This window comes from Megalobrama amblycephala, linkage group LG3, assembly GCF_018812025.1.
Source record: "Megalobrama amblycephala isolate DHTTF-2021 linkage group LG3, ASM1881202v1, whole genome shotgun sequence".
Taxonomy (NCBI): domain Eukaryota; kingdom Metazoa; phylum Chordata; class Actinopteri; order Cypriniformes; family Xenocyprididae; genus Megalobrama; species Megalobrama amblycephala.
The window spans coordinates 46,298,923-46,325,264 of NC_063046.1; the positions used below are offsets into that span (position 1 = coordinate 46,298,923).

At 38.3% G+C, this 26,342-nt stretch overlaps 1 protein-coding gene across 1 annotated transcript; it reads right to left on the minus strand.

Moving 5' to 3' along the window:
- peli3 (pellino E3 ubiquitin protein ligase family member 3) lies at positions 1-25,102 on the minus strand. The gene is made up of 7 exons (XM_048185692.1): positions 24,784-25,102; positions 15,110-15,303; positions 9,631-9,760; positions 8,437-8,538; positions 7,328-7,549; positions 3,545-3,733; positions 1-807 (listed from the first exon to the last, which is right to left on the minus strand). Exons 2-7 carry the CDS (start codon positions 15,280-15,282, stop codon positions 190-192), a joined length of 1,434 nt encoding a protein of 477 aa, XP_048041649.1. The 5' UTR covers positions 15,283-15,303; positions 24,784-25,102; the 3' UTR covers positions 1-189.
- Between the last annotated feature and the right edge of the window lie 1,240 nt (positions 25,103-26,342).

The window sequence follows — 26,342 nt, forward strand, 5'->3', positions numbered from 1 at the left end:
TTTGATGTTTTCAACTTTTATTTCATCACTTTTATTTACACATTCTGCATGACATAACAAAGTATATTCCCTTTTTGTCATCCTTGCCTTTTTCACAAGCTGTTCATTTTGTGTCCATCCTCCATAGTCCAAACTCTCAGTTTGTTATTCAGTCTCAACATCTCACTTTCCGCGCAGCAGCCGTGCCTCTCAGTCGACCGGCCCTTGGAAGATGAGTTTGATGTGGCCTTGTTCCCCAGTCAGCCACGTTCCACAGAAAGGACAAGCAGCGTGGAAGGCATGCGTTCCGTGCGGCAGTGGGATCTGACTCCAGCCTTGCACCGTCTTTTCCGAGCACACGTGACCGCAGGGGCAGAACGCATGTGTTGGAGGCCCTGCATCCAGGTATAGGCCCCCTTCGCACCCAAGCCAGAGGGGCACATAGGGGCCTATCCCTCTGCACATGGGACACTCGCGCTCTCCGGTCGTGGCCGGAGCTGTGCCTCCACCCCCGGTTAATGCCACTGAAGAGGATCCCGCTTTCTCCTTCCGAAACCCCCAGTTGTGGTAGCCATGCACGTGGCCGCAGTTCATATAGACCCAGGGCTGTTTCTTGTCAATGGTGGCGCGCTGTGCCAGGCTGGGGAAGGCGAGTGTGTTAAAGCCCACGGGGCACTGGGGGCGGGCGGCGTTTAGTTCCTGACGTAGAGACTCGAGCTGTTTGAGAGTCGGGGTGTGACGAAGACCGCTTGGGGTCCGCCAAAGCAGAGTGGCCCCGCAGAGATCGATGAGAGAACCATCCTGCAGCATGTTTGACTCGTTCTCTACCTGTGAGGTAAAAACACACATATATTCACTCAGGACATGCTTTGTGTTCCACACAAAAAAAGAAAAGTCATTAAGGTTTGGAATGACATTAAGTTGAGTTCATTATGACAGAATGTACATATTTGAGTGAACTGACCTTTTAAGCCTGAATCTGGTACATAATGTGCCATAATATCCAACTCATTTTATAGTTTGTTACTTAACAGGTGAGTAATATTTTATTGAACAGATAAATTGCCACATGTAGCTCTCTAACAGAGTTCGATGTAAACCATTATCCATTGTGAAGAGTCATTTCATTATGGTTGTTGTAGCTGTGCTGTAGTTTATTTTCAAGGAAGTACCATGTCTATTAATGGGTGAAGCCACAGTAACATCTTCAGTTAGTCAGCTTGAGATCCTTTCCAACTAAACTGGTTATATCTCTTAAACTTATCTTAATATCTTTCTATCTTTTTAGTTATGAGAAATCATCATATTCATCAAATGCATGCAGTTTTGTTACATAGTGTACCTTTGATGTTAACAAATGTTTGATTTATGTAAACGTAAAGATACACTATGAAATTTTGAAAACTCTGTTCTTATTCAGAGTTGTCATGTTTCATTTGGTGTTAAATTGTAGTCTTTCTAGATACAGAACATACAGAAATCATAGAAATTGAGAATTAAATTCCAACTGAATTCCTGAGTGTGATGTAGCAAACAGGATGCTGAAGTGCCATTCAAATGTGTATGCAAAATTAGAATTAAAATGACTAACTTTTAAATGTAGAAAAGCAAATTTTGTCAAGAATATCCTTTTTTGGCCTCTTTTACCTTGGCATAAAGTTTTGAACAATGTTTAAAAAGCCTTCACATCTGAACGTTTATAAGCCTTACAGACAGATAGTTTGTTTGATGCCACCTTAAGAATTTTATAGTTGGTTTATATACACTACAGTTAAAATGTTTGGGGTCAGTAAGATTTTGTACTGTTTTCAAAAGTCTCTTATCTCACCAAGGCTGCATTTATTCAATCAAAATACAGTATAAACACTAATATTGTGAAATATAATTACATTTTATTTACAATTACAATGTATTTTCAGCATCATTACTCCAGTCTTCAGTGTCACATGATCCTTCAGAAATCATTCTAATATGCTGATTTGCTGCTCAAGAAACATTTCTTATTATTGTGTTATTACAATGTTAAAAACAGTTGTGTTGCTTAATATTTTTGTTTAAACCTTGATATATATTTTTTTTCAGGATTCTTTAATTATACAAAGTTCAAAAGAACAACATTTATTTGATATAGATTTTTTTTGTGTGAACAGTGTACAAGACTTTACTGTCACTTTTAATCAATTTAATGCATCCTTGCTGAATAAAAGTATTAATTTCTTTTAAAAGAAATCCTACTGACCCCAAACTTTTGAACGGTAGTTTATACACTGTATTGACAAAAGTTTTGGGATGCCTGCCTTTGCGTGCACATGAACTTTAATGACATCCCATCGTAGGGTTTAATATGGAGTTGGCCCACCCTTTGCAGCTATAATAGCTTCAACTCTTCTGGGAAGGCTTTCCACAAGGTTTAGGAGTGTGTTTATGGGAATTTTTGACCATTCTTCTAGAAGCGCATTTGTGAGGTCAGGCAGTGATGTTGACGAGAAGGCCTGGCTCGCAGTCTGCGCTCTAATTCATCCCAAAGGTGTTCTATCGGGTTGAGGTCAGGACTCTGTGCAGGCCAGTCAAGTTCCTCCACACCAAACTCGCTCATCCATGTCTTTATGGACCTTGCTTTGTGCACTGGTGCGCAGTCATATTGGAACAGGAAGGGGCCATCCCCAAACTGTTCCCACAAAGTTGGGAGCATGAAATTGTCCAAAATGTCTTGGTATGTTGAAGCATTAAGAGTTCCTTTCACTGGAACTAAGGGTTCAAGCCCAACCCCTGAAAAACTACCCCACACCATAATCCCCCTCCACCAAACTTTACACTTGGCACAATGCAGTCAGGCAAGTACCGTTCTGCTGGCAACCACCAAACCCAGACTCGTCCATTGGATTGCCAGACAGAGAAGCGTGATTCGTCACTCCAGACAACACGTCTCCACTGCTCTAGAATCCAGTGGTGGCGTGCTTTACATCACTGCATCCGACGCTTTGCATTGCACTTGGTGATGTAAGGCTTGGACGCAGCTGCTCGGCCATGGATACCCATTCCATGAAGCTCTCTACGCACTGTTCTTGAGCTAATCTGAAGGCCACACAAAGTTTGGAGGTCTGTAGCTATTGACTCTGCAGAAAGTTGGTGACTTATGCGCACTGTGTGCCTCAGCATGAGCTGACCCGGCTCTGTGATTTTATGAGTTGCTGTTGTTCCCAGTTGCTTCCACTTTATGATACCACTAACAGTTGACCGTGGAATATTTAGTAGTGAGGAAATTTCATGAATGGACTTATTGCACAGGTGGCAACCTATCATGGTACCACGCTCCTGAGAGCGAACCATTCTTCCACAAATGTTTGTAGAAGCAGTCTGCATGCCTAGATGCTTGATTTTATACACCTGTGGCCATGGAAGTGATTGGAACACCTGAATTCAATGATTTGGAGGGGTGTCCCAATACTTTTGGCAATATAGTGTATGTCAACCACAGATGTCCATATTGAGGCCGGAATTCCACAGTGTACCTTTTAAACATTTTTACTGTTGATTCATTTCTGAGATAAAAGCAAATTCTCACCAGTTTTCCTCTCTGCTGGGCGGACCGTGTCTCTCGAAGGGCAAAAACATTCCCACATACTGAGATCTCCCTCCATACCCCTGGAGCGGGCTCAGATACGAACTCCCCAGCTGGGTGCATTACCAGCACCCCATTGGTTGTTAGCCCATCCATCAACCCATCTGAGGTCCTCCATTTTGCAGCTCGCTCCTGGAAATCAAGCATATCAAGAGGATTTTACTAATCCCTAATGTACCTAAGATGACATCAAAACGTGTCGTGGCTTATTGTCATATTTTGCTTGTAATATACGTTGTGTGTTATATAATAAATCACTGACTAACCAAGCTTAGAGGATTATAATGCACAGACAGACACTGTATGCTTTCCGTTTATAGCTACTAGCTATTACACAACACACCTACTACTTGGAGCTGCATTATACAGTGGGAGTCTGAAATATTTATATCCGACTGGAATACAGTATCCATTCTTTCTCTCTTGTTCTCTTTCCACCTCCACAGAACAGCAGTGGGCAGAGAGCCTGTCAAGGACATTTGTATGAGGCCATAGCCATGTGTTGATATGTCATGCATCACTGCAGGCAACCGGACCATTACCGTCCTCGAGGTGTCTTTGTATTTTTCAGAGTAAAAGCGAAGCGTATCTCCACTAATGTGTTAGCTACTATCAAGGTCAAAGGAAATATTAAGGCCACAATTTGAAAAGGCCTGGAATTAAAGCATACAAATACTAATGGATTAAAGCAGTGTTCCACTGAGTCAAATACAAGATATTCCTCATGTAGAGTTGTACGATTCTGGATAAATTGAGAATCACAATTTTTTATGTTTCAAATAGAGATCATGACTCTATCACTAAACAAAATAACATGTAATTTGCTAGAGATTCTTTTAATTAATTTGAATGAATTATTTTTTTAAAAATCAGTTTGAATGAATGATTTGTATCATTACTGGATGACAAATACATTTATTAATAGTCTTTTGTGACCACTTGGTGGCGTAACAATGTAATCGTTATTTGAAGAGCTAAGTTACTTTCAAAAAAGTGATTTGCTTTATTTTGATTGCTTCTGTAGACATCAGTGTTTATAACCGAACTATAAACTTTAATCCCAGTTCTTCTGTGATAAGTTGACTATTTAACACAGAAATAATGATTCTGTGTGGTTGAAAAGACTGTTTGTAAAGTAGTTTCATACCTAGATAGCCTAACTACTTTCAGTGGGTCAGAGGCAGCGGAAACGCAGATTTGAATGTTCTGGTGTGATTCTGTCAAAGGTTTAATAGACATGGCTGAATTGTTGTAATTTTGGATTGAGGTTTTGCGAATTTTTTTTTTTAAACAATTAATTGTGCTGCTCTACCCTCAAGTCATTTTTTGTTTATACGATAAAGGTCAATGTTATTTACCCCATTGACTTGCCTTGTACGGAGTGTCTATTTACACTAAGTGCAAATAGCATCCCTATTTACACTAGCTCTGGCCACCAATGTCTGGTTGGGCCACTGAAGTTTCAAAAAAGACGCATGGAATTTAACGTCTTCAATGGCGCAGCAGTAGCGAGTAAGACTCGCAGACCTGGCTTTTAACGCCACCGACACGGATTTGAATCCACCTTTTGCCAAGCTTGCATTTATTTTCAATAAAAATTAAAATTATGTTCTAAAAGTGGAAATAAACTGTGAATGAGTTTTAATAATATTAAAAGTGTTTATTGGGTAGGGTTAGGGAAAGATGGTGGCAATGTATAGGATGATGCACTAGGGTCCACTGTAGAGGTTGATGTGCAACCATGCCATCAAAACCCATTCATTTGCAAGAAAATCCTTTTTGAAAAGCTGTCCACTGTAGTGTCCTCTATGCATGAAAAGGTTTTAAACAGCTGATCATTTAATCAAACGCATCAAATGTGAGTAGAAATGTGACATGGTGGGAAATGAGTCATAAAGTCATTTTGATCTTAAGCATCTCAGTATGTGACAGCAGTAAGTGTAAACCTCAATAATGTGCCTGCTGTTTATGAATGATATGTCTTCAGAATTCAGCACATTTTTTTGTATGTGCATGTTCTCCTGTTTCATTGCCTGGTGGTGAGGACATGAATGATGGATGGTTTTATCTGCTTTCACTGGTTGCTTTTCAATGAACAAGCAAAACCTTTGTCCCCTGAAAAGATTTTACATAGCTCAGGCTACACTGAGAATGTTTACACTGATGTTAATTTCAGTCTGTGATGTAAATGTATCTATTAATGTTGCAAATATAGATCTACTGTATGTAATTAGCAGTGTTTGCTAAGGCAACAAACCTGTTTAAACAAACCCTTTAGACTAAGTAACTCATCAAACACTGTTTGTACTGTGGACAGCAATGATACTTGTGCTTGTAGAGGAAAGGCGTGGTATATTTTTCTAAGCAACAAGACTTGCAGTTCTTGCTGCAAAACTCTCAACCAACAGAAAAAAATTATACACTTAGTCTTTGTTCACACTGTAAGGATAAGTATAAAGTCACAACCAAATTAGACAGCTTTTATGATGTATATTTTTTAACCAAACATCCAAAACAATGTTGTGTGCTGGGCTAACTGCGCTCCGTACCGATCTGAAATGGGCAACATCACGACTATGCCGAGAAAAACCAGAGCTGTGTTCGAAATCGCCCTTTACACTCATTCACCATTCCCTACATTACTACACTTATACAGTCCACTTGAAGCAATGAATGAAAACAAGTGAGCGAATTCGGACACTAAATGCGCCGGAAGGGCTGCTGCTTTTGAAACTTAGCAAACTGGCAGCTCCAGTAGTAATGAAAAGATTTATCTTGAAATCTGAGATGGAAACTAGCATGTATAAACCTCAATTAAACAATTTAATAATCAAATAAAAAAAAATTATAACTGTATAAAATATGATATTACTTTATAGTACCCACATTGGACCAGCGATTGGAAAAATGGATGGATGGATAATTCACCTGCAGGCGCCGCCTTCTGGTGAGATGCGGGAATTAATTCGGAGCGACCATCACAGTGCATTATGGGTTTCAGTTGTACACTCCTTATTGCGGTGCATTATAGGATTGAATGAGTGCACTCGATAACATCCACTATGGTTTTGGACACCACTACAAATGGCTGTCCCCATATGCCCCAAGTGTATAGGGGCGATTTCGGACACACCCTATGTATGCTTGAGCATTATATCCTTTTTAGGCCACATCTTGTCACATCACATTCTGTTTTTGGTTCATTTAGATGTCTTTGGTTCTGTGTTGTGGAATGTGGGTCTCGACTCAGTCCGCTTGTTTGGTGCGCACCAAGGTTCGGATGGCAGCATTCACACTTATTCAAATGAACCGCACTAAGAGAGCAATTGCACTAGAGTTCTTTTAATCAAACCAAACCTGCCAAGTGTGAACACACCCTAATTCTCGTTGCCTGTTAAAGGGATAGTTCACCCCAAAATTAAAATTCTGTCATCTTTTACTCATCATTTCTAAAGATGAACTAAAGTTTTATGGGTTTGGAACGACATGAGGGTGAGTAAATGATGACAGACTTTTCATTTTTGGGTAAACTACCCCTTTAAGACAACACAAACAGACCTTAACAGGCAAAACAGTAGGAAAATAATGTATCCTCTTCATCTGTGTCGCTTTCTTTGATATCAGTGTAAATAATCCTATTGAGCCGAGTTGTCTTCTTCTGTACTTTGGCAAAGATTCTGCATAAGAAATCGCGGTTATGACTCAGTAGGCTGTGTTATGACTCACCCCAAGGAAGATGTTTTTGGAAGAGTCAAAGCCCGCTGCATATATTCGTGCTGTGTACGGAGCACTACGCTCACACATGATGCGGCAAGCGTAGCGGGAGATCGTGCTCTGGGCCGACTGTCCTCCCTCTCCATTTGCGCCCCCCTGCCCTTGTCCTCCAGTGCCACTGCCCGCTGTGTCTGTCACCACAAAGTCTATCATGCTCTCTGTGGAACGGCCGATCTAAAGACACATTAACAACAAGAGTAAGTGAGATATTAAAGGATTCGTCTCATTATTTACTCACCCTCATGTTTCTTTCCTTTGTGGAACACAAACAAAAAAATGATTCATAATGTTCTTTTCCATGCAATTAATATTGTTAATATTATGTAATGGACCTGAGCTAACATGAACTAGCAATGAAATATTGTATTTTTATTATTTTAACTAACATTAATAATACTGTTACAAATGTGTTTCTCGTTGTTAGTTGATGCATTAACCAGTGTTAACTAATAGGACCTTACTGTCAAGTGTTACCGGGCATAATTTATTTATTGGTATCAATCAATTTTGAATATTAATTGTGCAGGCTCATTTCCACCAATTTTTACGCTTTGATTTCTGACACCTTAGTCATTACTGCTAATAATAATTTAATAACACTGTTAAACAATATTCAGCAAACATCCATCTTTCATACTGAAATGCCTAAATGAATACTGATTTTATTTCTTATTTATTTCATTACTAGCTTCTTATTATCATCTTGACTTCTGATGCATCACTAACCAGTACATTTATTTTTTTTTTAAATCCTCTTTTCTATGTCTCAAGGAAGGAAGAAAGAAAGAAAGTAATTCAGATTTGGAATGACATGAGGGTGAATAAATAATGACAAAATGTTCATTTTTGGGTGAACATTTGTTGAAAAAACAAACACATTTTACATCACCGAGGCCAGAAATATAGGAAGGCAAAGACATTCACCACTAAGACAGTATTAAATTAGTTTAAATTTATTTGTAGATATGTTTAATGAACTCAAAAATTAGATGTGAGCAGACAGTTGATGTGAAATGAAAGAATCCTCTCTTTCTCCTGTCCTGGTACGATGCTTTGCTCACCTGAAACATGTCGGTGTTGGGGTCATGTGTATATTCCACTATAACAGAATGACTCCGGGACAGTGTGTAGGAGATGCTGTGCTGGCTTTTGTTGCTTAGGGCCTGCAAACACACACACACATACAATTCTTTGACTAATGGGCTTTGTTGCATTATGCATCCTTTAACAAATCAGAGGAACATAAGGTACTTTCAGGTTCCCTAACCTTATGCAATAGATTGGCAAAACACTCAGTTGGTTGCAATGTTATGCAATGACTCTTACAGAATTTAGTGGGTGGGTCAAGAGGACACTTATGCTGGAACAGATTTCACATCTTTTGGAAGCCATAAAAAATGTTTGAGATATAGTATTTTGTCCTATCAAATGTTAAGATATTAAAGTGCCCCTATTATGCTTTTTCAGATATTTCATGTAGTGTGTGTAATATAGCTGTTTGTGAATGTAAAAGGTCTACAAAGTTTCAAATATCAAAGGATAAATGGAGTTATTGTCTCCCAAAAGGAATAACAGATTCTGAACTGCCTGAAACGAGTCGTCAGTAATTCCAGTCTTAATTCCTGCACAAACCTACATCGGTTTGTAACAAATGTGCATAAATCCAGCCTATGGTCTTTATTGGCTGTCTGCGTACAACATCTACTTTGACTCTCAAACACTGTAGTTGTAGCTTGAGTTTGGTTCGTGTTGCCGACATGTCGAGAAGGCAATGTTTTCTGCGGTGTGAAAGAAAATACCCTTTGCATGCACCTTCAAAGGATGAGGAGTCGGTCTCGAATTGATCCGGTAAAACTGACGCCATTGTTACTGTTTGTATCACTGTGTATCAAGTGCTAAAGAATCCCTCTGAGCTGAAATTCAGATATGGTAATAGGCGTTTGGGTTCCAACACGCGCTGTAAGCGGTAGACCAATCACAACAGACTGGGCATTCAGAGCAGAGTAGGTTCTCGGAAAGGAGGAGCTTAGAGAGACTGAATCCTTGACTGTTTCAGACACTGTGAGAAAAAAGGTGATGCTGCAATGTATATTATGAGTGTTTTTTGACCTTTGATGCATGTGCATCTGTTTTAGAAGACCTCCAAAACAAAATTAGGAACCTTTAAAATAGCATAATATGTGCACTTTAAATTTAAACACTTTTATATTTTTATAACTAGTCACAGAAATAGGAATTTACGCTAAAGCTTTTACCTTGGACACCAGAGGTGTGGAGACATTGTGGATGACATCGGGTTTGACGCCGTTGGCTTTGGGCCGTTTGTAAAGGGCCAGCCGACTCCTCCTGCGGCCCTTGTCCCCGCTAGCTAGTGAACCATTATGCCTGCGTTTAGCAAAACCACAATAGTACAATCTAAGCTTTGCAAATGCTTTGAACAATAAAGAATGAATTAATCAAAACACATTTGATGCTTAATTTAGAAGCAGCACCACACCCGCTGACTGATTTTGATAGAGCTGACAGATTGAGGACAGACTATTGTCTTGGGATGACGAAAACCAGGCATGGGTGACTTGTTTTCACTTAATGGCATTGGTGTGTACTTAAAAATAATTAAATGACATTAATCTATCTCTCTGTCGATACTATGACAGGAGTCATGAGCTATCCACAAAATGGCTGATGCAGGCCTCTGAGAGTCTGTCAATGAGGAGGCGAAGCCATCTTATAATTCATCTAGACAACGATCAATAGTCCAGACACTTAAATGAGCTCTCTTTCATATGACTGGGAGGCAGTGTTAATTTTTTCAGTTTTTTGTTTCAGATGTAGTATGTTGTGATGAAAATGTCCTTTTTAGGTATTTTTTGTCTATTCAACCTATACTGGAATTTAAAGGGGTCATATAATGCCACTTTTACAAGATGTAAAATAAGTCTGTGATGCCCCCAGAGTGTGTATGTGAAGTTTTAGCTCAAAATACCCCACAGATAATTTTTTATAGCATGTTAAAATTGTCACTTTTTGAGGGTGAGCAAAAACGCAAAAAAAAAAAATTTTTGTGTCCATTTAAATGCAAATGAGCTGCTGCTCCCAAGAAGAGGGCGGAGTTTCAAGAGCTTGTGTTAGCAGCTCCGATTATCTCACGTAGACTCACTGAAAATGTTCAGTCGGACAATGATGGAGTAACTCAAGAAGAAGTGACAACATGTATAATGCAACATGACGTTTCTGAATGGTTAGTTGATGAATTTATGTAGCTGATGTGAAGTTAACTATCTTAAAGTCATTGACTAGCATATTCTGTCATGATAATTTATAAATCGCTCATGTGGAAACTGTTGTAAGATGCCTACAGAGCCAGAGAATATATGCTGCATGAAGACAGAACAGGTATAGTTTAGTTGAATTATGGTTATAACTTGTCATGTTGTTATCTTGCTTTTATGACATGCTACTGTATTTGTGATACGTACTGTATTGCAATAACATGGCCTCACCCCCTTTGCTGCGTGTTCTCGGGGGCGGGGTTTATGTAAATTTTAGGGTTAGTGATGTCACCAACCCGGGAAGAAGCTCGTTGTAGTCCCTACCAGCCGTTTGTTGTAGTCCTTAAACAGAGAATTCTTTAAAAGAAAATATCTCTCTTTGCTGAACTTTGAGCGTCGTAACTTTGCAGATGTTGTTTGTGCTCTAACAGCAACATTACACACTAACTAAAGTTAAAAAAAAAGTGAAATCATATTAAACCACCCCTTTAATATTTAGTCTGCAAAAACATCATTTTAAAATTGTTGATAATGTGCAAAATAACAAAAACATGTCAAGCTGTGACAGACTAATCTTACTTTGAGTTACCTGTCCATTCACTTCATTGTCTGTGCTAAGTAGTCATTTATTCCTGTGGGGAAAAGCTGAATTTCAGCATCATTACTCCAGTCTTCAGTGTCACACGATCCTTCAGAAATCATTCTAATATACTGATTTTATCACAGTTAAAAGCCGCTTCTCCAACCGAAATCCAACCGAAATTGCACTTTTTCCCCCAGACCTGTTGCTGTCTGCGTTTCCATCACAGTCTAAAGTACCGTGAAGATTAGACAAATGACACAGGACTGCGCACGACTTTCCAGTTCCGGCTGGATTTCATCCTCTGCATATAAGCTTAAAAAAGCCTGAACCTCGTCGTCGGTCCATCAGTCGTAATTTTTAAACTCCATTGTTGATTCAAATAGCAAACAACTCTAACTGCACGCACCACAACAGACTTTTATGGCTGAAATAAAATCCTGCATGGAGTCAACCAATCAAAATGCTGCATGAACTTAACCAATCAGCATGTTCAGCACCCAATTCCCACCCCCAAAAGTTCCTGAACTTTGAAAAAAGTACTACCTCGTGAGCAGGGACTTTCTGAGAGGGGAATTTTTACCTGGAACCTCATTTAGACCCTGGTCCCTGTGGTCAAAACACGCCGAGCACCACCCCAAAGTCTTTTGTTCCTGGGGGAAGTTCCTGCGGTAGAAAAGCGGCTAAAGACAGCTGTCGTGTCAGCAAACATTTTTGTCAAATTTTACTGAAGATATCATCTTCCTGACACATTTGAATATATTTGAATATAAATGTGCAAAATAGAAAAAAATGTAGAAAGAAGAGATGATCACTTTTGTGAGGAGTACAAGCACCACTATGTGCTTTCTCTTCCCCGCTTCTTGTAGCTCAAGGGTTAAACTCTCTTCCCCCTCCTGGCACTAGACACATTCATTGCTCTGCTCTGCTCCATGGCTGTGTGCTTTGAATGACATCTTTGTTGGCAGTCAAATGAAGTGTTTTGCATCCGCAGCTGAAATCTAAAGATAAGTCAGGAAAACCAACCGCAGGTACACCGGGGGAACCAATTGGCCTGGGTGACGTGGCATTCATTCATCTGTGAGAAAAGATGTTAATTGAAGTCATATTTATTTGAGGGTAATTTTACCCTTGAACTCCCACTGAACTCCTGCATTCAGCAAAACGCTGGCTGAGTGGAGGAGCTGTAATTTAGATAAATGGATTTCAGGAATCTGAGACAGTATCTTACAGTTCTAAGGTGTGTGGGTACATTTAAACCTGAATGATAAACTCAGTGTTGCTGACGTCAAAGGTTTTATTTAATCACAACTAATTATGTTCAGACACAATCCATTAAATGCTTAATAATCTGCAACATCTCTTTGGAATAATTTCATGATTCCCTTACTTTGCAACAATGCATGTTCTGGGCTCCTAATATTAAAAATTTAGATTAATTACCATTTTAATGCACTTGCAATGGAAGTCTAAGGCAAGAGAGTACAGAAAGTTTCAAAGCACAAATGTATTTTTTGTTGTTGTTGTTGTTTAAGCAATGAATGAATAAACTGAAAAAAGTGTATTATTTGACTTTATTTGTCTGAACCATCATATTTGTTTTAGGTGATTTAACCTCATCACCAACTATTCGTTTTCTCTTATCCTTCTGCATATCATCAAAGTTACAGGGTTTACCAGCTTCACATGATCATGATGCAGTGTTGGGTAAGTTACTCTAAAAAAAGTAATTAAAGGGTTAGTTCACCCAAAAATGAAAATTATGTCATTAATGACTCACCCTCATGTCGTTCCAAACCCGTAAGACCTCCGTTCATCTTCGGAACACAGTTTAAGATATTTTAGATTTTGTCCGAGAGCTTTCTGTCCCTCCATTGAAAATGTATGTACGGTAGACTGTCCATGTCCAGAAAGGTAATAAAAACATCATCAAAGTAGTCCATGTGACATCAGTGGGTTAGTTAGAATTTGTTGAAGCATCGAAAATACATTTTGGTCCAAAAATAACAAAAACTACCACTTTATTCAGCATTGTCTTCTCTTCCGGGTCTGTTGTCAATCCGGGTTCACGACTCCACAGTGACGCTGCTGACGTGTTATCTGGTGCGCCAGAGCTTCGTTTACAGTCTGAGGGAAGCGATGGAAGAAGCTCCTACACAGCAGCAACCGCTGTCACAAGCAGCGTCACTGCGGAGTCGTGAACGTGGAACAGACCCGGAAGAGAAGACAATGCTGAATAAAGTCATAGTTTTTGTTATTTTTGGACAAAAATGTATTTTCGACCCTCTGATGTCACATGGACTACTTTGATGATGTTTTTATTACCTTTCTGGACATGGACAGTCTACCGTACATACATTTTCAATGGAGGGACAGAAAGCTCTCAGACTAAATCTAAAATATCTTAAACTGTGTTCCAAAGATGAACGGAGGTCTTACGGGTTTGGAACGACATGAGGGTGAGTCCTTAATGACATAATTTTCATTTTTGGGTGAACTAACCCTTTAATTACTAGTTACTAATTACATATTCAATAGTAAAATTGGATTATTGTACAAATTTCCAAAAAGTATTTAATTTCCAAAAAGTATTTAATCGCTTATTACTAATTATTTCTAAGTCCTATATCAACCTCGACAAGTGATAAATGATACAAGGATAGACATGAAATGGCTCTTTTAATTCTTTCAAATAAATAATATAAATCTACAAAACCATTCTGGTCACACTTTAGATTAGGGTTGAGTTCTCACTATTTACTAACTATCAACTATGACTTTTGCCTCAATAAACTCCTAATAGCTGCTTATTAATACTTATTAAAGTAGTTGTTAAGTTTAAGTATTAATATGTGCTTTAAACATCCAATATCCCATTAATATTCATGCTAATAACAAACTAGTTAATAGTGAGAATTAGACACTAAACTAAAGTGTTACCATTATTCTTATTAACTCACTAAAGTATTTAAAGTGAGAAAGATACATAAAAACATGCATTTTAACATTAGACTTAAATTTTGATGTTAAATCCACTATTGTATTATATTGTATAATTGTTATACAGTATTTAGTTCAATTAAATTACAGAAAAAATAAGAGTAATCCATTAAGTAATTAAATTACAGTAACTAATTACTTAGTAACTAGTTACACCCAACACTGTCATGATGTAATAATGGATACAATTTAAAAGGTTAGTAATCAATTCTATCACTCAAGTCTCATGTTAACATGCATGATGTTTTGGTGTTGTGGCTCTACTGGTTGTATGCGCATTTTAACATTTATTGGCTTGTCTTCTTTACTTCATTACTTTATACTGCAATTTTTGCTTTAAAAAAAGACAAGTCGAAACGAGTAGAAATTATTTTCTGTGGTAACTGACATCATGTCTGTATAATTTTTTTTTTGTGAAGATACTTTGGTACATTGGACCCCATTTACTTTAATTGTATAGACTGTATTAAAAAAAGAATTTCATCCTGAATCCTAAAAAACAATATATCACTGTTTCCACAAAAATATTAAACAGCTGTTTCCAACACTGATAATAATAAGAAATGTTTCTTAAGCCGCAAATTCGCATATTAGAATGATTTCTGAAGGATCATGTGACACTAAAAACTACAGTAATGCTTCTGAAAATTCAACTATCACAGGAATAAATTACATTTTAAAATATATTTTATTCAATATATTTTTGATCAAATGCATGCAGCCTTTGTGAGTATAAGAGACTTCTTTCAAAAACAAAAAAAAAATTGTACGATAGATAGATAGATAGATAGATAGATAGATAGATAGATAGACAGACAGACAGATAGACTCCTTTCAGTATTACTGTTCTCCCCTCAGGGGATGCTGTGGACTTTCTCTTACCCCAGTACAATCAGCTCCCCGTACTTGATGGGCTCCTTGTCCTCAGGGCAGAGAGCATCATGGGACTGAGATCCTGAGCCCAGAGGAGGAGACGGCTGGTTCTTGTTGCATGATGGGCGCAGCTCCAGGGACGGAGGAGGGCAAAGAGCTTCGGAGCTCCCTTCCAAAACCATATCCACAAGAACGACTCGCAGCTATGAGAGAGAGAGAGAGAGAGAGCGAAGGGAAGCATGTGAGACTGATATTGTTGTTCAGCACATTTGCTTGTTTTCTCACAGCGAAATGACAGCTTTATCTAATAAGCGCTATAGGGAGAGGAAATGGAAAAACAGTATGATTCTTATCTGCATCCCAACCCTCCCCACCACCAGTTACTTCACCTGTAACAAACAATAACTGACGGATCATGGATCAGCTGTTATGTATTTATGTAACAGCTGATCCTGTGAGAACAGCCTGAGATAGTGTGGCTGTCTCTGCAGTGTTTTGAAGTCAACAAGCAGCCAACCATCAATTGACAACCTGTCGGGAACAAGAGATTTAACCAATCCCAAGAGAGTAACAACCTCTCTGCAAACACAGTCAAGTGCTCTAGTGCGAATGACTTCATTGTTGTTTTTCATACAGACTTAATGGAAACACAGTTACAGCAGTGACACTTCTGTCAGACAAACTGGTGTGGTCATTACTTCAAGTGCTTAATGTGTGTTATTTTGGGAAAAATATTGATATATATCTATTTATCTATCTGTCTGTTTGTCAGTCTGTCTGTCCATCCTTCTATCCATCCAAACAGACTTTCATAGAAGGAGAGATCTGTGCCATGTCTATGAACCAGAATAGAGACTTGTGCACTAGGCTCTTTGGTTGGCAGTAATCACCAGCATCTACCTGTGCTACCAACCACTCAAAGTTCAAAACATCTTAGCAACCACATAGCAATGCCCTGGCAACACCCTAGAACACTTTACATTGAGGTGATGTGTTTTGTATTAAAGTGCTATTTTAGTATTATTTGTATGCAATTATAGTATGTCTTAGTATTTTGAATTAGCTTTTATTTTTTCAGTTTTCATTTTTTATTTTAGATACCATCGTTGTGTTACATGCTTTTGCCATTTTTGACAAATAATGACCTTCACATCTGAGATGCCTCAGCCATAGATACAGATTCATAGACAGACCTGTTGTGAGCTCCGAGGTTGTTAATTGCTATCTGTTTGCATTAATTCAACTTATTTTTTAAAATATTCCTGTTTAATAGCAGAATTCTTGGTAAAAAAAAAAAAAAAAAACCTACATTACCCATGATGCTGTACTGAAAGTTCCACCAATCAGAGAGTTGCAGGGAGCAAAGAGCCAAACGAGATCTTTAGCTCCACCCACATGAAGAACCACAAATGACGTAATCGAATCAGTCTCCCAACGCTCTCAAAACACTTATATATTTGTATATATATGCATAATTTAAAATATGTTGTATTATACAATAAACAACTTTATATGAATAGTTTTATATTTCTCCATCGTTTTTAATTTGATTATGTCATTCACAGTGCTTCATGGGATTGTAGTTTTTTCCCTCAACAAAGGTACACAGTCTTGTACCTTTGTGTTTTGTCTGATTTTCATATACTTTTTGCTTCAAATAAAAGTTTGTAATGTTGTGATTCACCTCATATGGGCTTGGTTCATGGCTTATAGCACTTTAAAGAATACTTTTTAAAAAAAACCCTATGGGGAAAAAAAATCACTGGGAAAAATACTTCCGGAACCAACGTCACTGAAAAAGTGGGCGGACACACTTTATCTATGGCCTCAGAGGTCTAACAACACTCGCCAATGTCAAAATGTTTGAGATGACCAATCAAATCAAAGTAGGCGGGCTTTATGTTCACAGAAGCTGCTGAGTGTCAATTCCAGCACAACACTTCAGTTAATGGTCATAAAGTGCAAGATAAGATAAAGCTAAACTCTAAACATTTAATATTTTGACAGCTGTTTTATGATAGAAATGTTAAACAACCGACAGAAATAATCAGGGATACAAACGAATTAATGTTGGTCTAATTTCGCCATTTTGAATTGAAAAAAAATATATAATTTCTGTGATTCATGTAAAGTAATTCGTAACTGTCAATGTAACAAGATGAAACATTAATGAATCCGTTTTCAATTATCATCATATTAAGCATACGATTAATTATGAATATGAATGTATTGTGAATGAATAGCTTTCCTGTTAGCCGTCAGTAAATTAAGAAAATGATTCATAAAACATAAATATCATTCGACACGGTTTAATTTCTTCACTGACACAGAGGAAAATAAAAAGACTGTACAAATCAAAGCTCAGCTTAAAGGGGTAGTTCACCCAAAAATGAAATTCTGTCATCACTCATGTTCTTCCAAACCTGTATGAGTTTCTTTTTTTTCTGTTGAACACAAAAGATAAGATAAGATATTTTAAAGAATGTATGGATACCGTCAACCGTTTGATTACCAACATTCTTTAAAATATCGTCTTTTGTGTTCAACAGAAGAAAGAATCTCATACAGGTTTGGATCAACATGAGGGTGAGTAAATGGCGACAGATTTTTCATTTTTGGGGGGAACTATCCCTTTAAGGGAAGAGATACACAGGGCAAGATAAGGATCTATTATAAAGCTTCCTCACTCTAGCACTGTGTGTGTGTGTGTGTGTGTGTGTGTGTGTGTGTGTGTGTGTAATGTTTAACTAAATTAACAATATTAAAAAAAAAAAAAACATTAACAGCAACTGGTTATATGTCCATTTCATTCTTCCAGGCTCCCTTATGCAGCAAATTAATAAGAACCGAGTGCAAACCCTCGCCTTCACAGGAAGCTCACTGGTTTAGAAATGACGGACAGCACGGATGAGCCAATCTCTGCGCTAATATGGCACTGCATGACTGTGGGTGTGCAATGGTGAGAGGTGGACTGGAGGATGAGGGGGTGAGTAAGGAGAGGGAGGGAAATTGAGAGAGGACAAAAATAGAAATAGCATGGTGGTGCAGGTGATGGCAGGGAGAAGAGCAGGGAGGGCCAAGCGGGATGGAGAAGGGTATGTAGAGGTGTAATACATATAGAGTGCTTACAAAACAGCAGATTGTAGATAACAGAAGATTACTAGGGATGAACAAGCACTGTTACGAAGAGATTGAGCATGTGTGTGTGTGTGTGCGCGCTTAGGTTTGGCAGGGTGATGGATTGCCTGTTTCGTGCCACGCACTTTCTAATCAGCCCACAACCTGGGGGAGGAAAGAGGGAACGAGAGAGATATGGCAAGGGAGATCAACAGGAACGCAGGGATGTGGAGGGGTGGTGAGAACAAGATGCACCATTATGGAATGAGATCTTTCCAGACACAACAACCTTAGCGTATAGTGCATGGCTTTAGCAAAATGACGAGCACCGTCTCTGAGCTCTAACTGTTCTCCACACATTAATGGGCAGCTTATTAATAATTCATTTTCTTCTGGTGCCTTTATTAAAAGGCTCAAGTCCCACAGTGCAGGTACTTTTATTATCTTTCTCCTTCTTGATTCCCTTCATCTCCCCTTCTCAGATCACCACATCCTCCCTCCGGTCTGATTTTATGTCCTCCTCGCTCACTGTATCATCTCCCGTCACCTTCTCTCCTCATTCTCGCAATCCTCTATACTGCCTCTGCAGCGGGGTGAGCGAGTGCGGTGTGCGAGACCGTGCGTATGAGTGCGAGCGGGGTAGACAGAGAGCGAGTCTGCCTCATCCATCTCTATCAGGAGCCAGATGAAGTGGGTTCTAAATATACACGCACAAGGAAATGATCTCACGAATAACTTATGAGCCTTACTCGAGTCCAGGCTTGCCAAACTTAATTCTTCAAAATCTATATCTGCTTTTCAGCAGATCATTAGCTGTTTCGTAGCTTTGTTGGAGCTGCATTTTTTGTGTAGTAGTACACATCTTGAATGCTTGTAGGGCTGCAAAATTTCTGTCTGCATTGTTGTTCTGACTGCAAACAATAGTATTTCTGTTATGCTTTAACACATATGAGATGCTGTTGTAAAGTGAATTGCAGGATTCAGCTGAAGTCATGGCATCTCATAAATGCAATGTTATAGAATCGTGTATTCGTTGTTTCTACAATGGTCTGTTATTGTATATGATTGCACAGCTCTCTGGAGTACTTGCTTCTGATTGGTCAGTGGCAGCAATTTGTGGTTTAAATATATTTGTGTAACAAGCAATTTCCTACACAGATGGTTTGAGGCCTCTCAATGGTCTCTTTGTTCTCACATAAGAAAAGTAATATTTTTTATTTTATTGGCCAGTAGCTAAAGTGAAAACCTGCAATTGTTACTATTTCAACCTGATCTAACTCTTTAGTTTTATTGGTGTAATCTAATTTATTTATGTGATTTAGTGACGCTTTCTGACTTAACAATAATTTAGATGTTACCATTTTTAGGTTAGGATTTTGTTAATGTACAGTCAGTATGTCGTTATTGCAAAATAAATTCAAGATGGTGCATCCTGATTACTCTGTCAAGGTTTTATTTTATAATAATGACTCCCTGTATGGAAACCCTTACTTAAGTATTATATTGTTATAGTGACTATTAGATATTGTTTAAAATGTCTGCAGAGTGACTGCTGGTCATTGTAACCCTGCTATATTGTATATTTATTTAAACTACCATTCAAAGGTCTGGGATCAGTATGATTTTTAAATGTTTTTGAAATAAGGGGCTGTTTACATGGCGCCTTTTTCAACTAAAAACTTTTTATGCATTTTGGCTGTTCATTTACACGACGACGAGGTTTTAGGGGCCTGAAAACGCAAACTTTTGAAAATGGGTTTCAAAGTACAAGTTTTTGTTATAGTCTCTATTTAAACTACAAAAAAACAAATTTGTGAAAACGGCGATGATATGCGCATGCGTGTTATGTGTTCAGTATATAGGCACATAGTGTTTCTTTACAAAGTGACATCGCTAATTTACGCAAATCTGTGTGAATGGGGATTGTTTTGATAACATCATCTGTAGGCAAAAAGCAAAATGTTTTTAGTACATTATTGTCGTGTAAAGTCTCTTAAGGCTGATTTACACTTTCTTTGTCAAGTGTACGCCGTAGCTACCGCGTGGGATGTGTATAACACTTGTAGCCTGACGTGCACCTCTTAAAAAAATGTAACAACGCGCCAATTCTATGCAGACTGCTAGTGCTAGTGATTATGCATTATTAGCATAGTGATTACTATGCTAGTGCTGTGATTGGTCCGCTAGAACCCCTCCCTCAGGTCAAAAAACTGGCATTGAGCAAGCGGAGCGGTGCTCTGTTTCGGGGGGGACACACCATCAAACTGCAACAAAAGTCATTGCCTATTTGCTGCCATCACTGCTGAAGCTTCTCTGACAACGTACATGACAAGCTGCTTCTTCTTCAGCTTTTGTCTTGATACTCAACATGACACTGACTACTAATAGTCTGCATGTTGCACGCGGACAGCGATGCAGAAGTATAAATGAATTATGAATTATTATCACAATTTAAAACAACTGTTTTTATTTTAATATACTTTAAAAAATACATTTATTCCTATTATGACAAAGCTGAATTTTCAGCATCATTTAGTCTTTAGTGTCATATGATCCTTCAGAAATTATTCTAATATGCTGGTTGTCAGGTTTAGTTCTAGGCTTCTGTTCTTGTGTATAGTTCCTGTGTCCTTTGTTTTTCTCTACTATTTTGTTTTTCATGGTTTCTGATCCATGATTACACTCCCGTCCCTTGTTTAGTTTATACATACCTGTGGATTATCTTTTTTGTTTTATTTAAGTCATTTTGCTGCATTTAGGCTACATTCACACTGTCATTCCAAAACCGAATATTTGTGTATCTGATTGGAATCTAAATTATTGACTGTCCACACTGTGTATTGCAACTGTTCAGATCCAATTTGTGTTTCCCATGCCGCTCTTTCGTTTTCCGGAATATCTGCATTGGCTTCTATGGCAATGACATTGAGCTGGTAGGTATACGCCAAAAACAACAACCACAACATGGAGGGGTTTGCAATACAGATGTCTTATTTACATCATGACAATGTGTAGCCGCCGCACTGGACTACTGCGTTTTCTGAGGCAGCAGCAGAAACATCGGAGGCGAGTATGAGTGGCTTTATTCCACGCTGTCATCTCTGCCAGTCTCAATACATGTCTGTTAATATTGTAATTTTCTGCTCGTCCGGCACTGTACTTTCAGCATGTTTCCTATAACACGTTTTACATGGCGTGAGAAAGTCACATAAACCATGTGAAATCCGATCAGAGCAGTCAGACTGAAACGGATTTTCAGAAATGCAATTTGAATAGGATTTCAAACCACATGAATTTAGCTCGAAACGGATTTGTAAAAATGTAGCACATTTGCTAAATCTGATCGGATTTCGATTGGATATGCACAAAAATCGTATTTGGTCTGACAGTCTGAATGAGGCTTAAGATCCAAATCTCCTCTTCCTTGCCTAACTACACTAATTTGGTGCTCTGTTAACATTTCTTAATGGTGAAAACAGTTGTGTTGCTTAATATTTTTGTGAAAAGAGCAATTCACTTTTTCTTTAAGTATTCTTTGATGAATAGAAAGTTCAAAAGATCAGCTTTTATGTGAATAGAAATCTTTAGTAGCATTATAAGCATTTTTACTGTCACTTTTAATCAATTTAAAGTGTCCTTGCTGAATAAAAATATTCATTTCTTAAAGTTACTAACCCCAAACTTTTGCATGGTAGTATATATGTTTCATTTTAATCTTTGTCTTGCGATATTCTCTCTATTGTACTGCAAATTTGCATTTTTCAAGGTAAAAAAAATCAAACAAAAAGTTTATGTATTTTGAGTGCTTTTCTTGTAAATCATTAGGCTAAATTAATATATCCAGTAATGTTGTGATGATGGAAATCTCTTGTATATACACACACAGTACACTTTGTTCTACATTAGCACCATGTTGTCTTTTAACAGAATAACACCCTTTATTTATTCTGGTGAGCTGAATAGACTGCGGTCTGCACCAGTTCAACAGTGGTGCATATTGCATAATTAATGCGCAAACGCCATCTATAACAGTGTTGCTCATTGTACTATATAATGTCATTATCTCTGCAGTCAGCAGCAGCTTGTTGAATGGATGTCATGGATGTTGTCTGTTGCAGTGTGCTGTGAGGCTGTGGTCTGCAGCAGGTGTGTGTGTGTGTGCGAATCATGATGGAGTGAGTGTCTTACAGTGCCGTCTGACCCCGCTGCTCCTGTCTGGACGAGCAGTGGAAAGAGCTGCAGCCACCAAAGGGAGGGGGGGGAACGAGAGAAAGAGCGAGAACACGTTGACATCGTCACCCCGTTAGAGGTATCGTGATTGTGAAACATGATAGTGACCTTCAGAGCAGGAACCTCCGCAGAAGCTCTATCATTTACACTCTTCCTGTTCTAACAGCACATCAGCATTCACAGATGCGTATCAGCAAAATCGTATATGGGTCACCTATGTGACATTGCAAAGACATTTGTTTATCATTCGAAAGGTTCTTTCAACTGCAGAACAAAACAAACCCCGATTCCAAGAGGCATTACTATGCATTGCATAAAGACAATCTGTGAAGAAATAATCACTACAGATGAATGAAAGGGAATATTTTAAGTAAACTTCAAACATAATTATCCCACACCTCAACACAAGCAAACTTTGATCATGTGAGCTCACTGCACTTTCACAACCTCATAATAACATCACATTCTGCCATTTAAATATTTTGTGGGGGGATTTTAAGACAATAACGCCAGCTTCACAGACAAAGCTTGAGTCTAGTCCCAGATTAAAATGCATGTTTGAGTTGTTTTAACTGAAAGCAACTTGCACTGACATATCTTACAATATATCATTGCCATTGTTTTGTCTCAAGATGCACACCAGTAATGTGCTTTTCTTAGGCAGGCACGTTTAAAAAAGTTACTTAAATATCCTAATTGAACTAAGGCCTAATCCTGGCTTAATCTAAACCCTGTCTGTGAAACCAGTCCTAAGAAATATTAAGAAAGAGCTAGATTTTTAAATTATGTTATGTTCGGTTAAATGAGCACTCATCCCTCTCTATCTAATGATAATGGAGAAATTTCTCCTCTCAGACATGGTTCAAAATGGGAGAAACAAAATAATTTTCTTAATCATTATGTTTGTCTTGACATGCAAAATAACAAGATATCGTGTCATTATCCTTCTCCAGTAAATGTGAAGATTATTGTTTTAAAGATGTTTATTGGAAAGCAAAATTATTATTAAGACTTATTTTTGGTGTTGCATGTGGCTACTCCCTATCTATACACATACTTCAAAGAATGGAGACATCTAAAACAAAGCATCTTTTTAAATGAATGCTGAAATTGTTGTGTCAGACAACAAGTAAATGGGGAAGATTTATGAGATCCGATTGATTAGTCATCTGAAAAGCGTGTATTTTTATCTGAACATGAACAAATACTGTAGATTACCCGAAGGTTTATGAGACAAACATAGATTGTGTTATTTGAAAAAATCATAAATGCTGTGCTTATTGGATGTCTCACTATAAGTTGTAAACACTAGCAAAACTAGTTCAGCAATTTATTATGTAAAATTAACGAACCATCCAATTAATTAATTATAACAATACAAAAATATATTCATTTTTAATGTATACTCAACATTCTGTGATGTAACTCCACCACATGGTTGTCCAATTTAGATTCACAACAGGACCCGTTAAAGTCTTTCCCCCCTATTCTGTTCTATAAATGTTGAAAAACAAAACAAACATGAAAAACAAATATAAACAGGATTATGTAATGATATTGCTCATATTCTGCTCATTTACTCGAGACAGCATGATCCGTGGACCAGCCCGTGCTCTCAGACGACAGATTGCAGCGGATTGCGTCTCAGTAAGAGCAGAGCATCTGAATCCAAAGATTCGAAGTCTAAGATCCGAATTATAATTCGATGTCTAATTCGAATTTTACGACGTAATCATACTGATTCCCCCGGGAAACACGTGAGATGTTTACTATAAATGAAATATGAAAAGTCAGGTAACACTTTTTTAATAATAATTAATTTATGAGGTGTCACCGTGATGTGTCACACTCGCATTATTCCCATTTCTTTTAATCCGTCGGTAAAGACTGTTTAAAAAAAACACGCATGCTACATATGGACATATTACATAACGTTATTATACCAAAACAAGATCTATTTGGTATTCATCACTGCAATTGTTTCCCACTAGAACTGAGATGCTCTTATTTATCCTGAGCCATTTCACAGGCCAGGGAAGTACACGAGGAAAATAAATACATTATTAATTTAATTAATTATAAATAGTATAATTAAATTATAATTAGTATAATTTAAATAAAACACTTTAACTAAAATAATGTATTACATTCATTGCTGATTTGCGGCTTGGAACATAAATAAACCAACTACAGAAGAACGCACGCATCTAGACATGGCACTCCGCACTGACACAACGAGAAGACTGTTTAAGTGATAAATAATAAAACGAGGAAAATATTTCGTTGGCAGGCCGCCAGAACAAGCATGTCAAGCAAAAAGCTATCCGAATACTCACCTGATGATGTTATAGACCGCTGACTTGAATATCCTTGGCTTGTCAATCCCCGTGTGGCCTGAAAATTGGGCGTCGTGCTGTTAATTCATCACTCGCGGTTTTAAACTGGATGGCACGCGCATCACGTCGTGTGGTTTGCATTGCCACACTCCGTTGTCATCAGTAACGCGGAAGACAGCGCGGATATCTTAATCCAGGAGAAGAGTGTTTTCAGTCTACTAGTCCAGACACTCCGTTGTCACGCCCATCTCATCTCTCCCTCGCAGGACTCTGCCGTTAAAGAAACCCGAGGAAGGGTTTTGCCCTCGCCCACATCATGCGCCTCTGCGGTTGGTCAGGGTGCCACGACACGCTTAGGCCCCGCCTCCGGATGCGAATTTACGAATCCTAGTATGGTAGGAGGCTCATTAATATTAACGAGCAAGACCGTCGCCATTGGACTGTTAAAGCGCAACGTCAGCAGAAGCTAATTAATATTCGAAAATCAGGCTTCGCTATTAGAAGATTACTCGGCGTAATTAATATTCATGAGCTAAGCGTAGGCTTCGTGATTTCACCTCAGGATGGCGTTCGTGGGGTTGGCACCACATCACTGCTGTTACATACGCGCACAGTGACGCTCGAGCGAGGGATCTGACAGCTCGTGGAATCCTCCGCATTCTCCACATTTAGGGATACACCTGTGGAACTGTCCTGTTATATATACACCTGTAATATATACAGCGATTGTGCTGTGTCACTCTTACGGACACCTCTTAATTAAAACGACCATCTGCGTGATGATGATGCGCATGTTTTTCAAGCAAAACCTATATAAATATAATTCCTTTTATGATAAAATAAATAAATAATATATAATATAATAATGTAATATAATTTTCAGACTAAAACAGAGCTAATACATGCAACTTGTTAACCAGAGTTATGGAAATCCAAAATTGTTTTGGGGATACCTCTTGACAATAGACATAGACAATGTAAGCTAGTCGAAATATATATGTACCAAATAATCTATATAGCCATATACAATTATGACAGGGGTCAATGTTTTTCAGGGCAAGGACCCCTTAGGTCAGTGGTTCTCAAACCTGTCCTGGGGACCCCCCACCACTGCATATTTTGCATGTCCCTCACCCTCACACCTGATTCAAGTCATCAGCTAATTAGTAGAGACTGCAAGAGTTGAATTGGGTGTGTTAGATGAGGGAGACATGCATAATGTGCAGTGGTGGGGGGTCCCCAGGACAGGTTTGAGAACCACTGCCTTAGGTGATATAGTTAAAATGTATCAAACAGAGCTACATTAAGCGCCTTTGATATTATTATGATAGTTATATGTTAGGACAGTAGATTAGAACAGTGTTTCTCAACCAGGGGTCCATGGACCCCTAGTGGTCCTTGACATAATGCCAGGGGGTCCTTATAAAATATCTGAATATAAATTGTGTATTTTGTCATTTGACATGTTCCTATAAAAGAAGAAGATAATATATGTATAATATAACTGACGAAATGACTAAATATAGGACAAGTCAACTAACGTAGTAGTAAATTATACT

Coding starts and splice junctions, on each gene's coding strand:
- peli3 (XM_048185692.1), bottom strand. CDS start 15,282: ATGGTTTTGGAAGGGAGCTCCGAAGCTCTTTGCCCTCCTCCGTCCCTG. Junction 8,539..9,630: donor CCACACCTCTGGTGTCCAAG/GTAAAAGCTTTA, acceptor GTGTGTTTGCAG/GCCCTAAGCAACAAAAGCCA. Junction 808..3,544: donor CCCAGCAGAGAGGAAAACTG/GTGAGAATTTGC, acceptor TTTACCTCACAG/GTAGAGAACGAGTCAAACAT.